The sequence below is a fragment of the Colias croceus genome, chromosome 9 (genome assembly GCF_905220415.1).
Source record: "Colias croceus chromosome 9, ilColCroc2.1".
In the NCBI taxonomy this organism is placed as follows: domain Eukaryota; kingdom Metazoa; phylum Arthropoda; class Insecta; order Lepidoptera; family Pieridae; genus Colias; species Colias croceus.
The window spans coordinates 7,059,409-7,077,446 of NC_059545.1; the positions used below are offsets into that span (position 1 = coordinate 7,059,409).

An 18,038-nucleotide genomic window follows, 5' to 3' on the forward strand; every position below is an offset into this window, starting at 1 on the left:
GAATGCATTTCGTGGTCCACAAATTGTGTTTGTCTGTGGTTTAGGCTGTGATTATTTTTATGTTATTTAATGTAAATGGGATTTCGACAGAACTCGATTTAATTTTTTAATTTTTTTAACATTATTTTACACAGTACTCCGTAAAGGAAGTTATTCAATTTGAATGTCCAATATGAAGAAGTTGTCCTTTTTGAACCCGTCGCGGTCGCCGTCGTTGACGTTTATTGAGATTACCTACTTAGGTAATCCAGCTTTAATAAATATTGAGTGAAATATAGTGTTAATTATCTTCTCACCAATTGTGGTAACTGGTATTGTCAACAATTTTCCATATTTATGAGCTATTTGATAGTTGTTTAATTTTATTTTTTTTTATTTGGTATTTTCTAGGGATGCGCCGAATACCGAATACATATTCGGTATTCGGCATATTCGGCATCTTTTTCACTATTCGTATTCGGCCGAATTATTCGGTTTAGGTGCCGAATATATTCGGTATGAGTATTTCTACTTTCTTGGCTATAGAACTAAATAAATAACTTCATATTATGAATGATTTATGTCATACTATACACAAGTCAAAGAAATCCTATGAAGAATGTTTGAACCTAAGGTATACAGGGTGTAATCGTTAAGTGTGCACAGGCGATTATTCCGTAACTATACAGATATCAAAAAACCTTAAACTGATATTGAAAGTACTATACCTAATGAGTAAAATGACAATAATAATTTTTTAAAAATAAAACGAGAAATATCCAAAAATGTTACATGAAACGCTCCCATACATTGTCCCATACAATGTTCGAAACGACATCCTCGATTTGGAATACCATTGTATTCCACATCGAGCTCTATTTACAGTCTCTAAATGAACTTTCATTAAAATTTGCGAAATAATTATAGCACAAAATCAAATAACAAAGCAAAACCTTTCATATTAAATGTTTGAAATAGTCATATTTCATACTAAATGTATGGGAGCGTTTCATGTAACATTTTTGGATATTTCTCGTTTTATTTTTAAAAAGTTATTATTGTCATTTTACTCATTAGGTATAGTACTTTCAATATGAGTTAAAAGTTTTTTGATATCTGTAATAGTTATGGAATAATCGCCTGTGCACACTTAACGATTACACCCTGTATAAAATAAAACGATCATTACATTTCAAACCAACGTTTATTTTGTAAATTTACATCAACATAATTTAATCATGTTTATTATTAGATCTTAGTCAGTATTTAATATTTATAGTACTTTAAATCCTGAAGTCTGAAGACAATGCTTTTAGACCCAATAGAAAATGACATTACGTCCGCTCATATTGCAAACACTAACTTATAGTAAAAATATAAAATTTTTAAACAATTTAAAAATTTTAATATTTTGTGCGAAGTTTCATTTCAACGCAACTGAGACGGCACGGAGTGCGCGGGCGATATACGCGGGTGGCGGGCGGTGAGGTTAAGGCTCGCTCGCCACTGAGCCGGCAGCTACTTGCGACCCGTTAGAACCGGAACACGTCAAAACATTGAACCGAATAATTCGGCCGAATATTCGGTTCGGTAAGGTTCTAACCGAATAGTATTCGGTATTCGGTTATTCGGTGAAACCACTATTCGGCGCATCTCTAGTATTTTCTTAAATTAGTCCGATCGACATACCGTAAAGTTTATCCAAAACATTCGAAACATTTATGCTAAGTCGATAGTACCGTTCCTCGAAATGGCAGAGTTAGTTTTATTTCCAACACAGGTCAATAGTGAGTTCAACATTTCCTTGAGAAAACGAAGGATTCCAATATCCGCGCAGTGCCCGAGTCACGCTTCCAAATGTCATTACCATGCCATGCCGCTCTGGAATTTGTACTGAAAATGTATTTTAATAAGTTAGTTTATCTGTTGAATCCGAGAACCATTTTGTTTACACTATGTCGTGAGTAATAATGTTCGTCGTCGTTTGATTTATTTTCTGATGCTGCTTTAGTCGAATATGAATGAGTTTCGGTTCACGTGCACTTTTTTCAATTGTAAATTATTGTAATTGGAAAATGCATATTTTGATAGAACGTAAATTATGTATGAACGAAACTTACTTAAAGATAAATGATTATAATTGTTGACGCCAAGTGATATTAGTGTTGATACAAGTAGTAGTGTAGTCTGTGGTACCTACAATCAATGAAGTTTTGTTTTTTTGGAAAATATTAGGTTTTTGGTTTTTGACAATAACATTGCGCACGGATTTATTTTTACATTTTTAGTCCTAGCTAAAGACCTTTTTAACCGACTTCAAAAAAAGGAGGAGGTTATCAATTCGGCCGGTATGTTTTTTTTATGTATGTACACCGATTTCTCCGAGGTTTTTTTGTTCGACGCAGGATAGTGTCGAATTGGTTCCATGAAAATTTTATTCGGATAGGCCCTGTAGTTTTTATTTTATGAGCATTTTTGTCTGTATTTGTAAATGTTGCAAGTGCAAGTTTGAAGTCGGTTGTTTTTAACGCAGTTATCACTTGTCTTGTTCAGTATGTATATTGTATTATAGAAATGGCACAACACAAGCTATTTCTTTAAAATTGAATAAAAATAGACAGTCATTAACACAGTCCATAGACCTTTAGCTCATAAAAATGAGGAGATCATTAGAACAACATAACATTGTGAATAAAAACTTGTCTCACCATCCTCTGGTGTTGGCAGCCTTCCTGGAAGTTATAGTATACCAATCACAATTCACAGTAATTAACAGTACTCATGAATTTTTGCGATTGTGCCCCTTCACTGCGAATTTTTGCAATTAAAAAAGACATAAATTGTCAATGGCATGTAATTTGGGTAAGGACGCAATAAACACTAAAACTTTTACCTATATGATCAAATTGTAATATTCAAAGGTACCTACATATTAGAAAGTTTAAATTAAAAAAACATGGTACGGTTTTTAGTATCAATATTTTATGGCTTGAAATCATAGATGACTATTCAAAAATAATATTTCGCAAAAGACAGAAAAACAACATTAATTAAAAAAGGTGGGACTACGAAAACATTTTAGCGCCCACTTAAAAAATCAAAGTGGATTTTTTGGTGATTCAGCTATCCATATACCTAATGCGCCTAATCGTCCGCGTAAGGATATCATGGCAATATGTCTATTTTCTACTAAGCTTTAACAATTCATTGAATGTAAGTTGACATACATATATTCAACATCCCCCTCCCTCAAAGAGGACAGCGTCTTAACATTTTTTTGCAAACACAGAATACATTTACATGAACAAGTTGGCTAGTTATTGTCAGCACTCGGCAGTCTATCTATATAAAGGTTAACTTAGCAAATGCCAATGATAATATACTGGTTCAACCACTCATGGTATAGTAAAAAGTACATAAAAATGTACTTTTACACCGCTTTTTATTATTTAATAGACGCATTTTAAAATAAAAAAAATGTGGTATCTTTTTATTCGTAATAAATTTTAGAGTACTTTTGATTATAGTTTTTTTATGGGTAATTTCGTTAGCAGCGAGGATTCGAAACTCTTAGAAACGTAGAGTACGTTTAAAAAACTCCAAAGGTTTAATTTAAAGACTTTTTCGAAGTAGATACTTTTAATTATACAGGGTGTCTCATTGTCAGTATACTAAGTTCAAAGAAGGTTACGTAATTTGTATTTTTTACGTGATCAGTGTATGCAAAACTATAAGTCCCGTCGCGCTTAGTATAACAATAGTGGGACACCCTGCATACTTATTATAAAAAAGCTAGCAATATCGCTAAAAACGATTAATCAAATAGCTACGAAGTCAAAATAGTTAAAGTAAAATACTTAGCTTATTTCTCGAATGTTTTCTTATCCTATTACATACTGTATAATATCATATTCTAGATTATTCGTTTTCTCTGCTGGATGCCCATAAATCTAGAAAAGGATGCCAATTAACAATAAATATTCTTCTTTTTTTAAAAAGGCCATAACTATGTCGTCCTGCGTAATATTTTACAGAACGTCTCGGACACTTGTGAAAAATATAAGTATTTTTTGAGGACATTAATCCTACTAACAATATGTATTATAAATGCGAAAGTTTGTAAGGATGTGTGTGTGTTTGTTACGCTTTCACGCAAATTCTACGGAACCGATTACAATGAAATTTAACACACATATTGATGGTAACTTTGATTAACACATAGGATAATTTTTATCCAGAAAATCCCACGGAAATGGGAACTATGCGGGTTTTCCTTTGAAATCTAGTCATTTTATAAAATAGTAGCTATAGGGTACAGATAATAAATACTTTGTATTTGTATTCTCTTTGTCATAAATGTTTTCTGTGGCCAAGGGTACTTTTGAAAAATGGTGTAGTTAGATACTAAGTACCTTTATGAGAATATTAATCATTATTTTAAATAATTACTACAGGGTACAGATAATAATATGTTTTCTGTTACGTTTATATTAAAGTACTTATATTTTTTTTATCTTAGTAAAAATAGATCGAATCAACCTCGGTATGACACTAAGAACAGTCAATATTAATAATAGCTGTTTTGCCTGTTTAGTGTTTATATCATATTGATATTTGCTACTGATTTAGAATGCAGTAGGCGAAACCTAACAATAGCTAGCAATAATTCAGACCAGTCTACGATAAGAAGGTAACACAGTGTGGTCCTTACTCCTTTCCGAGATACAGCGCTAAATAAACATTTATAACGTGAGTTTTATATTAACCATAAAGTATAATCAAGATTTCCTACGCACATGAAGTCGATTCTATAATTAAATAAGCTGAGCGCCGAGACAAATGTCAAAACGCCAAGGAATAGAATACGCTATCGATAGAAATTGACATAAGCGTACGAGGTTTTGCCTAAGGATTCGGTCACCCTACCAACGACAATGACGACCACGAACAAAATTTTCAACCAGTCGCAATTAAATAAAATTGTGCAAAACACAATTAAAATGACATTTAAGAATTTCCTGTCGTATTGGTGTTTGGAAACATTTTTTTTTTGAGATCAATGAATAAACAAACAGGTTTTTCACAGAAACGGTGGCTCTTAGAAAAAAATGTATTTAACATTTTTTATAGATAATTAGATGATCTACAATTTTGGTTCAGGTGATTGTATGATAAACTCATCGTCTCAGCGAAAATCGCAAAAAAAACCCTATTTTTTTATTAATTGACCTCGAAATTTTTTATTTCCGAGTACTAGAATGACGAGAGATTTAAATATTGATTTTGAACAAATTTCGGCAAGATTGGAATTTTGGTCGTGGTCGTCTTCGTCGTTGGTAGTGTGACCGAACCATTACCAAAATGTCATGAGCTTATGTCAATAATTAGCGTTAGCAGTTTCTATTCCATGGCGTTACGTACGTTTGTCTAAAGGCCCTGGGGCCTTAGACAAACGTACGTAACGCCATGGAATAGAAACTGCTAACGCTAATTATTGACATAAGCTCATGACATTTTGGTAATGGTTCGATCACACTACCAACGACGCAGACGACCACGACCAAAGTTCCAATCTTGCCGAAATTTGTTCAAAATCAATATTAAAATCTCCCGTCATTCTGGTACTCAGGAATAAAAAAATTCGAGGTCAATTAATAAAAAGAAATAGGGTTTTTTGCGATTTTCGCCGAGACGGTAAGTTTATCATACAATCACCTGAACCAAAATTGTATATAATCTAATTATCTATAAAAAAGGTTAAATACATTTTTTTCTAGGAGCCACCGTTTCTATGAAAAACCTATTTGTTTATCCATTGATCTCAAAAATTTTTTTTCCAAACACCAATACGACAGGAAATTCTTAAATTTCATTTTTAATTGTGTTTTGCACAAATTTATTTAATTGCGACTGGATGAAAATTTTGTTCGTGGTCGTCGTTGTCGTTGGTAGGGTGACCGAATCCTTATGCAAAACATCATACGCTTATGTCAATTTCTATCGATAGCGTATTCTATTCCATGGCGTTTTGACGTTTGGCTAAGGCCCCAGGAGAGATTAAGAAAAAATGTTAAAACAAGAAAACCTATTTTTCAATATGTCCGTATTATATAATAGAAAAAACCCATAACATTTTTCTAATAATCAGAAAAATACCCAAGTAATTAAAAATACATACATTAAAACTTATAAATAATAAGTTGTACGTGTAATTTTTCCCATAAAACACGGATTTCCACGAAGTATTTCTTCCCCAACCGCACAGAAAAAAAGTGAATAATGAACAGCATTTATAGGCAATTATGGTCTAAACATAGGTCTAATTGTTATAAATTGCCGTTTAGAAACAGACATAAAGGATTTATCTAGCTAAATATTAAATAAAACAATTACATACGACCTCCAGGGCATGGAATTAAACTGTATTTGCCGGCTCATGTTCAAATAGTTATCATTAAAACAAATGGGCACCATTAGGACTTAGCTGTTACGCCATAACAACGACTTGTAGTGGTTTTTGTCTAAAATAGTGTTATGTCTTAATTTTGTCTGAAAGTAACATACTACAAAAAACTTTTATTAAATTATAGGGTAATTTCGTAATGTGTTGTAATAGGCAATAAATGGTTATTCGGTGGATACGATTATTTTCATGAAAAAGGTTAGGTAAATATTACATTATATACTTAAACAAATAATCTATTTTATCCCCTTGACCACCGAGCGGCCCAATGAGACCACGACACAATAGATTTTCTATAATTGCAAATAAAATATACTAATTCTCTCCAAAAGAATATATCTTGAGACAATTGAGCAAAAAATGATATCAAATACGTATCAATCATAACCGCTCAACCTGGGAATTCATCAGTCGCTTCATCAAATAAATGATTGCGAAGAATTTATTGTTCACGGCACAGTTTCAACGGCCGGATGCTGTAAACATTCTCTTCATTATAGACTCATTTTTTATATCATCGAAATCATTATTACTCATGTATTAAATCGGTATTATTTATTTTCTTAGTCGCCGTGAGTATTCAAAATGAAGATGTAGTTTTTGCGGTTACGCTTCCGAATAGCTTATTATGAGTTCACACTCCATCTGTAATCGTAAGTAGATAGCTTTTTTGTTTGCACACGTATTTTAAAACAATCTTTTACAATGTAAGTGCATTTGAAATGAGAAAACTTACTCGTAGTCGTAGCAGACTTTTTAATTTGAATTGGAGCGTCTGTGTACTCTGTGTTATTACAAAGTAGGTGGTACATGTTTTTGTGCAAAGCTGTCAGATCTTTCGTCGCATATAATATTTTATTATACACCAAGTTGGAACTTTAATTATTTTCTATTATTGTTAACCGGATTGCAGAAAAGCTTTGACCTGCGACACAAAATCGACACGACACAACGCAAAAAGACACAAAATCACAAAAATATATAGATATATAAAGCCCCATTTATGAACACAAGTTTCGTAAAGTAGAAAAATTGAAATTACTTTTAAACGACATTAATTTACTAAAATGTCTGTGTATGAAACTCGCGTGAATAGAGCATTAATTGTAATTTGTAATATTTACCCAGGAAAACACACAAAATATACAAGTACTTACCTACCTACAATGATTTTAAAGACAAGATTCAGAAGTTCCCTCTACGCAGAGATAGGTACATCATATCCTTTGTAATTTGGGTAATCATCTATGTAGACCTATATTTAGGCATCAATAAAATAAAACCTTATACGGAACGAGTGTATTTTATCAAATCGGATCATCGCTCTCAGATAACTTTCAATGAGTTTCCGAAAGGTGTATCTAATTTATAAAAAAAGCATAAAAGTTATTATTTTCCAATCTTTAATACTTAATAGAAATTGGTTTCTTCCGAGGAAAACCTTATTATAAAATACCTAATTTAAAGTAAATTAATTTTCTGACTACGATAAGTAAAGAAAAAGCGTAGGTTCGTAATAACTTTATTTCTGTTTTTCTTTTCTCGCTAATTATTTACTCTTTTTCTTTGTAATGAAAGAAACTAAAACTGTAATTGTTACAAAACACGGGTAGAACGTAGCTCAGTTGTTTTTTGGCTAATGTCTGTTTTACTACAAATTTCTTGCAGCGTTGATGCCAACAACCTTGGCTAGATTATAGATTCGTGAAAGACAATTTCCACGTCTGAATATAGGGTCACGAAGTAAGATCGGAAGATTTATAACGTGTATTGGAGAAATTTACAGATGACATCACCGTTATGATACAGGACGATAGCGCAAATGCCAACGTATATCGTGGTATATGCTTGAGATAACATAGCTTTGATAGTGATACTTCTAGCCGATGGCAATTATTTCTCTGATAATTGGCTTGACAAAGTTCATGGTTGTATTTAGTTAATTTCTATCGTTAAGAAACCACCACTTTTAATAATATAAGTATACGTGAAAAATAATTATAGATCATAAGTCATAACATGAAGAATACGTGTTGATGTAGTGTTACTCATTGAGCCAATAACGTGGTAAGAGAGCATTCAGTCTAAATATTTTTTTACGTTATCAGCTAACAGCTTTTTCTTCTTTTTCGTTGTTTGTTCGTTTTATAAAGGTATAGAATAACACTACAGCTGCTATAGAATTGGTAATTTTATAAACATGATTTTATAATGAAACATTAGTGAGTATTTTACGGCTAATCTCTGTAACCGATTAGTTCTAGAGTCATGAGCTCGGCGCCGACCACCGCGATGTCATTTCTCGTGACACTTTTTTGTTCATGAAGCGAATTGAATTATTTCTGTCCACGCTTAATATAAAAGTATTATCTCTTAATTTAAAGCATGAAAATAAAGAAATATCCCAGATAAATCAGAGTTAATCAATGGATAACTGAAAAAAGTATCTATTTGTGATCGAGAGGTGATTAAAAACCAAATACTTTATATTTTATTAATATTTTTGTACATAAACAAAACAATCTCAATAGTTTACACTGCGAATAGTTGCAACCATGAATCAATATTGTATTAGCGAATATGACAGCTATTTCTATCTACTATATAGTGCGAAATGCAAAAATAAACAGAACAATTCAATGGGAATTTACCAGGCGAATGAGGTCTTAAACTTCTGTTTATTAAAGTCGTAGTTTAAAATATTTATACAATTTGACGATGTGATGTTTTCGAAAGTACCTAATCTGTTAAACATAATTGTAGCAAAATTCATATGAGTTCAAAATCACAAAAGGAATTTCAAAAACTGATTTTGTAATTGAATTCAATGCCCATAAAGGCACACATTTGTCCCCATTATTATCGAGTGAGAACAAAAAACAGTTTCTCTAATAAAAAATGCTATATTCACTTAACTGCGGCTACAAATTATTGGTTTCTGGTACATAAATTACGCATACAATTTGAAAATATAGTGCATTGTGCTATACTATTAAATATATGTGTTTTAATGATTATTATAGGTCCAATCACCTTTTTTAAATTCTATTCCTCTTTTGTGTGGTCATTTGAGATCATCCATTTTATGGTAATCGATATAAAAACTATATTCTAACTCATATATCTACCTACTCAAATCTTCATCATAATTATTATGTAGAGCCGTACCTACATTATTTATTTGAATTATAATTAGTTAATTTTTCTCAAATTACAAGCCTATGCCCATATTGCAATGCTCATATAGCAAAATACAGCTTAGAAATCGACCTAAAATCCTGCCCTCATAAAAGTGAACAATGTAAAATGAACGCCCCAAAAAACAAGAGCCTCTACTTTTTTGCCAGACTGTAATTCATTTTAATGCGATTGAATTTCTCAAACTTCTGACTCATCTTATTCTATAATCATTCAAATATAACATATAATTAATGATAATACATACTTGTTCATAGGGATTCAGACAGATCGCACAGAACATGCATACGCGTCGGCTCAGGAGTACAAAGAGGCGCTCGAGGCTCTGCGCAGGAACACCGGCGTTGTAAGTCATTTTATGTTAATTTTCTATGGACAGGAATAAATTGGTTTTTGTGAAGGAACAAGTGTAATAATAGAATTAGTATAAAAAGGATTTGTATCGGCAGTGATGTAATCCGTTTTTGTAAGGCTAGTTATGTTTTGCAAATGAATAACTATATATTTTGGTAGAAACAAGGTTTTTCAATTTAAATAACATAACTTCGAATATTTTCTATAAAGTAATTAATTCTCTTTAAAATTTAAGTAATTAATTTCAGCAGCAAATAAGTATGCAAATGACATGTATGAATTATAGGAAGGACCTGCAATAGCTAAGTATAGCATAGCTATAGATACCAATAACTATTTGTCCACACATTGAATGTTTGATTTTTTCAGGAACGGAGTAAACCACAAAGAACTCTGGAATCAGAGATAGTGAGATCAGATGAAGCATTGCAGGAAATAACGGAAGAAATCCTTCCCGATCCATGGGAGTTGAATAACACGGCTCGAGCTGATGTTGAGGTGCTATTCTTCAATAGGGTACCTAAAGTGGGCAGTCAAACCTTCATGGAGCTCCTGAGGCGCCTCGCTATAAGGAATCAGTTTGGTAAGTTTTTTTTTTATAAACAAGATTTTCATGTGGATTATTTTTGAGGAGCATCATAATTGTTAAATTGATATATGTATAGTTAAGGTCCATCGACCTTACAACAAAATGTTTTGTTTAACGAATCAAGCCTTTTCTCTATGTAGCGCACTCTCTGCGTCTCCGGATAAGCAAAATATAAATTGTTAATGAGTATTGATGTATCAGATACATTTATGACTATAATGAATAATATACTGACGAAGATTGTAATCTATGACCGCCACTATATTACAACAGAAATATACCCCATCGGCGATTAGAAATGAAATGAAATGAAATGAAATGAAATGAAATGAAATGAATTTATTCGCAAGAAAAGTGGTAATACATTGGTGTTATGAGAGAACATGTTCTACACAATTCGCCAGTCTCAGCTGGCATGCGAATAGTTACATTAACTAAATTTTACAGTGCTTGTTAAATTTTAAATTTTAATATAAATTATTAGGGTTCTATATTACGCATATTCTCATCTATTCCTAGACGAAGGAGATAAACGTTTAACACTACATTTGCATTCGTTGTTCTCAAACTCGTAGAGTGGAAAATCGCTACAATAATAATATTTCATAACGGAAACATACTAGAACTACGTTACTTTATGTCAAATCATTTTGTCCCTGGTCTCAACGGAATCGTGTTTAAAAATAACATCTTTTGTTAAAGCAGCCATGCGAAAACTGGGTAATGATTATATAACTCGTTGCTAACACCGAACAATACTAATGACTTACTTTACCTTGGGTAAAAACAAAGATTTGTTGACAGCATTGTGTTGTCACTGCGAGCACGTTACCGTCCGAACCGTTAGACCTCACCGCACATATTTGCTTCTAGATTAGTTTCTGAAACTAAGCAGTATGTTGAATGTGTAACTAAACAAGTTTTCGGTTAGCTGCGTATAGCGCTAAAATGATGAAGTGCCATTCACAGCTATGTTTAATATTTTAATGTTTGAACCCTAAAAACACAATAAGACAAACTTATACGCTAGATACCTACATCAACACAATATGTAACACAAACTTTAACACACATCCCAATACTAAGAATGAAAGGAACTCAACTACTTGGCTGTCGTTGATTCCATGACAGAAGTTCACAAAATGAATTACTTACAGGCTTCCACCGAGACACAGTACAGCGTGTAGAGACCATTCGACTGGCGCCAGCAGACCAGCAGGTCCTCGCCACCTTGGTGTCCGCATACAGTCCACCGGCTTCTTACGCCAAGCACGTGTGCTATACGAACTTCACACGGTAATTATATTACTTTCTTTATATATGACAGAAAGGAGACAGATAAATTAAATAATTTTCAAAATTGTTCTCGAAATATTTACAATACATTCTTGTTATAATTCAGAGATAAAATCTCCATGAATCAAATTAATAAATATGCATAAAAATGTAATTTATGAAAGGGCTTTGTGGGCCATAAATTTAATTCTCTGAACATAATTTCTCATAAGCAGATGCGTAGTTAATGTCACTCATAATTAACCTTTAGACTTAAATCATCTTAAAACGTGATCAACTTTTCTGTTCTTCATAACGATGACCGTGAATTCATTACTTATTCACCAGAACACAAATTAATCTATCTAAATAATTTATAAGCATAAGTTATTTACATATTTAACTGTACATTAATTAATAAACATAATTACAATTTCTCAAACTAGGTGAATGCTTTTATGTTAGCGCCAAACATCAATCAATGCTTTTGTTTTGAATTCATACAACGATCGCGATGTAGCGATAAACACCATTCTATATTTATACGTATGATAGATTGAAATACACGTGCTATAATCATCCTATTGTTACACACTCATTAACCGTAATTGCTATTTCATCTTGATTAACTTGTCTATAAATAATGAGTGAAATTAAGCACCATAGAGATAAAAAAAAAAAAAAAAAAAAAAAAAATTAAAATAATTGGTTGCTATATAGTTTGCCTTATTAGCTGTTATTCTTTATTGATTTATTTTAACTGCACAAAACTAATTTGATATTAGGTAATAATCTCTCTTGATATTGCCAAAACACGTAACTATTTTATTCCGAAATATTATCAAATTCTGATGAAGACGAATTGTGTCTAGGTATTCTTTAAAACTTTGCCGAATATTTATAAGATGGATAATATGAAGACTTTTAAGATTTATTGTTTAACTTGCTTTTCCAGGTTTGGACTACCATCACCAATTTATATAAACGTAGTCCGCGATCCTGTGGAACGTGTTATCTCATGGTATTACTACGTGAGGGCTCCCTGGTATTATGTGGAGAGGAAAAGGGTGTTCCCAGACTTGCCTTTACCCGACCCTGCGTGGCTTAGAAAGGTATGTTTAGCAGTTTGCTTACAATTTTAGCTCAGAACGAAGAAAATATTTGACGAACTACGACAATACAACTAAGTCCCTTCCGAGATCACGAGATTACGCTCACTGTAAGGTGTAAGGTATTCAAAATGTCGACATAAATAGATAATAAAACAAATTAATCGCAAAACACGAAATTAAGCACTCTACGGAGTACGGCTATGGTTTAATTTGCCCCTCAAGTTGTTTTTAATCGGTCACGCTACAAATTGCAATTTTGCAAAATTAAATCGGCATGGCCTCGCAGATGAAGCTCGAATACGATTTGTCTTTGTCACATTTTTCTGACGTGTCCTGACAATGTGTAATTATTTCAATTGTGAGTTCCCACGAAGCAATTCACAAGAAACTTGTTTAATAGGTAATATCACTAATTTCGCTATTTCTTTTGTTAGGCCGTGAATATATGGGTTATAGAAAAAAATTATAATAATTTATCACGTCATAAAGCATTAAGGAATCTTATTAATTTTATATAAAATATTAATATTAATGCAAATTACACAATCCAGTCGGCCAAAGACATCGTCTATAGACGAGGGTCTTGACCGTTTAATGTTTTAGCATAAACTGATGATAAGTAAAGGGCTACGTTAGCTCCCCTAGTTAATTAATGCAAATAACAACTTATTCATAAAGTTGCCCACTCGCACTCCATGAAAAACCTTATATAACGGAGTTTTTAAACATACACCTTCGTCTTAGGACTTAACAGTTTTGAACAGCGTATAAAATTATCGAAGATAGATACATTATGCCAGAAGCTTCACAGTAAAAACATTTCATTACCATTGCGGTATCTAATCCATCATCTCAGTGCAATCAAGCGAGTGTGAGCTTAAGTTCACGTATATAAGAATGAAAATGCCTCAAACGGTGCGGTGTTAGAGATGTGTTATTTCGTTGTGTGTATTTCGCAAAGGGATCATTACTCTCACGCTGCGATCTTCATTCGGCGTCGTCCATTAGATGCGGTTGTTCAGCCCGTGTCGATTTGAAGATCAATGAGTTAGCGATCGGACACGCACTCCGTGTAACTGAGATTTTAGAGCCTATATACATTGTGATGAGGATAAAGGCGCGTGTATAAGACCCGGCAACTGTAAATTACTATGCTTAGTTGCATCTATTGTTGATTCTCCCTGGTTTAAAAACTATTGCTTAATAGAGCCCGTGATGTAAGCAGGGCATATAGTACCTTTTTTATATAGTGGAGAATTCAGAATACATTTAGGCATACCCAGGGCACTCGGGGAAAGAGCCCTTTTTTTATAGTGGGGAAATCTTCTTAGATACCCCTGGCTCCCGGGGATGGAGCCGTGGTTATGTCGGATTTTTACCGACTAAAACCCTACTCTGTTCCATCGCGCTGCTTTGGACGGAACTGCGGGAACGGTTACGACTCTACCGCGTGTCCCGCCCAGCAGATGCCCGTTTCCAGGCCCACCACTAGAACCCCCCCCCTCGCTGGCGGCTGCTGGAACGAAGGCTTACGCCACCAACGCACAGACAATGGATCTTTCCCCGCTCCATCATCCGCGTTCCCCCGAACCCCCGACCCCACACCGTCCGGCTGGAAGGTGCACGCTGGAAGGTCCTCCGATGTGTGAAATACACATCGGGGGACCCTCCGGCGTACTTTTATAGAGATTACCTCGCAGTCCCCACCTCACCAGAGGTGGCGACTGGCGGCCCTCGGTCCGGCCCCACGGACCGGATTACGAGTTGGCAGACGGCCGTTTTACAGCGGCCGCCACCCCACACCTCTCTGCAGAAGTCTCCGCGCGTCATCACAATGACACGTCGGGATCCCGCCCTCCGCTGCACGGCGTAGCTTGCTAAACCAGCGAGCCCGTCGCGCCGCGACCTCTGGCCGCCATCCACCGCCGCATAAAAGCCGGCTCCTCTCTGGTCCACAAACAGGACCTCTGCCGTCGGGTCAGTCGAGGCTTTCCAACCCCAACTGCCGTTCAGCGCCACCTTTGCCCAGTGGACACGGGGTCCGCCAAGCCACGACCTCTGGTCGCCATCCCACGCCGCACACAGCGGCCGCTGGGCCACACCTAGCCCTGGCCGTCGGGCCGGTTGAATCTCCCCGACTCTAAACCAGCCGTTCAGCACCTCGCTGGTCCAATTTCGCTTCATTCAGAGGGCCATAACTCTGAGCTACTGAGCCCCTCCGCCGCGACAAGGCCTGGACCGTTGGGGGGCGGGGGAAAGAGCCCTGGGTTATGTCGGACTCACCCTGCTGAGTGCAGGGACCTACCGACTAAACTCCACTGTGTTCCGCCGTGCCGCTTTATTGACGGGGCCGCGGGTATTCGGTAGAACCGCGTCCGCAGACAGGCCATATATAGTACCAACAAAGTTACGAATGAAACAAGGATAAATTTAAGTCTCTCTGACTTGATTACTGAGATTCATCGGTAATGCATTTTGTTGAATAAAAAAAATTTTAAAAATATGTAGATCTACACTACAAAACTATTATTATGCCGATGCAAACAGTTAGGACGCACACAAGGCAACACCATGTATAATAATTATACTTATGGTGAGATATTATATTCTTCCAATAGCATTCAGTAAGTCTAGAAATATTTACCGATTACCATTATACACTATACAGCTATTCTTATATTAGATTTCAAAAAACTAACGCCATAATGGCAAAAAAAAAAATATTCGTACGAACATTTTTGCACGAAAAAATTCAACGGTGTTTTTCTACTCAATTAAATCAAAGAGGCCAATTGATGGCTTGATTTTTTGTGGTAAAACATAAAAGTTAAAAAATATAGTGGAGTGTTTTGATTCGTCATTAGTACTTGGTTTTTATTGATCGTGAAATTGTTCGTTTATTTACACACAAGGTGTAATATTATCGTTTACTGTGTCATTGTGAGATAGTTAAGATCAAGAAGCATAAATCTTATACACTGGAGATTTCGGTATGAACATTTGACGTGTAACAAGAAAATTGTTGTGTTTTATCACTTTCACACCTAACTTGGTATTGCCACTGTTAATACGAAGTTTTCCCAAGGCTACTATGTATGCCGTAATATTCTGTGCAAAAGGTTAGTTTTTGTACATGAGTTTGTTGATAAATTGCCAACAACGTCATTCAGAAGCATTGTTGGATGAGACAATTATTATTTATGCTAAATAAAATAAGTATCTGGACCAATTATTAAAAAGCGATACTCCCTGATTATGGGTAGTTACCATAATAAAATTGTAGCAACTCTCACTTTGACAATATGGCATAAGTGTCAAAAAAATTGCGTCGCTTCGAATATTAATTAATATTGTTGCGTATTTAATAAATATTTTCCGAATATAAATAATGTATTGCATTGTGAAAAATTGCAGAAGTGTTTGGACACCAAATTCTGGCATAGAATTTCACAGGCAAGTGTATATTTACGTTATTTACAGTATTCCTCAATACTCCTGCATTTACCTGTTTAGAATCATTTCAATGGCAAAAATTGTAAAATTTTGCATCATTTTAGAAAGCAGTCATGTTAAATTTGTTATTTTCCTAATACTTTATCACTTTTCAACAAGTTTTCAATAAACAAAATTAACAAGTAAGGTAACCATGATGACGAGTTTTTATGGATAGTGAAGAGAATATATTGTAATAACAATATTATGATGAAATTTAGATCACCATTTTCAAGATTTTTACTAGTAATGAAACAACACTCGACATCGGTATTGCACTCACATGTAGTTATAAGATTGTTCGTTTTTACATTGAAATTTATACTTTTTTAACTTACCTCATATTTTTTGTTTTAGGTATTTCAGCTTTCCAAAAAGTAAAATAAAAAGAAATATATGTGCCCATCAAGGGTAAAATTACTGAGGATTACGACCCAGAAAAAAATACCTTTTGAAAAATAAACTTTGTAAAGTTAGCTGAAATTTGTGCAAGGCGTTTATTATAAACAGTTTTTCTTTGATGATTTTGGCTTGAAATTGACCCGTCGAAGCAACGCGTTTAAAAAGAAGATCTGAGTAGCTTACAATTTGGTAAACAGCATCTGATGCAAAACACAACTTTCCTCTATTTACAAAGGATGTTAATGCTATATATCGGTTCATATCCAGGCTTTGTAGCCAAGAGTTATTTAAAATTATCATTCTATACCAATTAAAATTGTACGTACCTATAAAGTATGGCCAGTAATATTATAATATAATTAATACTGTTAAAAATATATGTCGTTATTATTTATAGACCATGATTTTTAGTTTTTTCTATTTCGAAAAATCCTGAATATACAAACCAGTGTGGTCACCCACAGAAAGAGACAAAAAACAACACTGACGTCATTCAAGGTTATATTTTCTTGTGACAAGTCAATGGTCATAGTGCAATCTCCAGTGTATTAGATATAAGCTTCTTGGTTAAGATTAATGATACGAAACAGCTGTCAATCTAAAAAATTGACAGCTCGTAACGAACTTTTACTAAATGAATTGTGAATCACATATCATATCAAAGTCTATTGTAAAACAAATTTGTAAATTACATCTCATGTACCATTAACTTTGGAACAGTGATGCCTACTCATTATAATTATATTTATTTTATTGTGAAATTACGTTATGATTGGTATAAGTGAGATATTTTACTTGAATAACTTTCAACATAATAATAGGATAATAGGATTTTTATTTCACATAAATAAAATGAGATTTGTATTTTATTCAAAACAAATAAAAAACATAATTTAAAATTTTGCGGAAGAAGTCCAAATTTTCGTCTCTTCAAACCTTAATCAACAAAAAACACTTTATTTAAATCAGCACTAATTTTATGTTTGCCGATGTAACCTAACTCTCAGCATCCCTCAGCTCTCATTTTAATTTTATTATTTCCTCCACACGTTTTAATTTGAAGATGTTTACAAACTTTCCCAATTACTGAGTGTAGTGAGTACTATATCACACAATCTCGAACTAATACTAGATTAGTTATCTGCCAAAGAAACCTACACAGTCACGATAATAA

The 18,038-nt window shown here is 34.0% G+C and overlaps 1 protein-coding gene across 1 annotated transcript in view; it reads left to right on the forward strand.

The window, feature by feature from the left end:
- LOC123694431 (heparan sulfate 2-O-sulfotransferase pipe) overlaps positions 1–18,038 on the forward strand; it is a 59,221-nt gene that overhangs the window by 36,945 nt on the left and 4,238 nt on the right. Inside the window, exons 4-7 of the mRNA XM_045639867.1 lie at positions 9,898–9,986; positions 10,364–10,577; positions 11,741–11,879; positions 12,814–12,970. Of these exons, the coding sequence (XP_045495823.1) occupies positions 9,898–9,986; positions 10,364–10,577; positions 11,741–11,879; positions 12,814–12,970 (599 nt within the window). The remainder of the gene's footprint in view (positions 1–9,897; positions 9,987–10,363; positions 10,578–11,740; positions 11,880–12,813; positions 12,971–18,038) is intronic.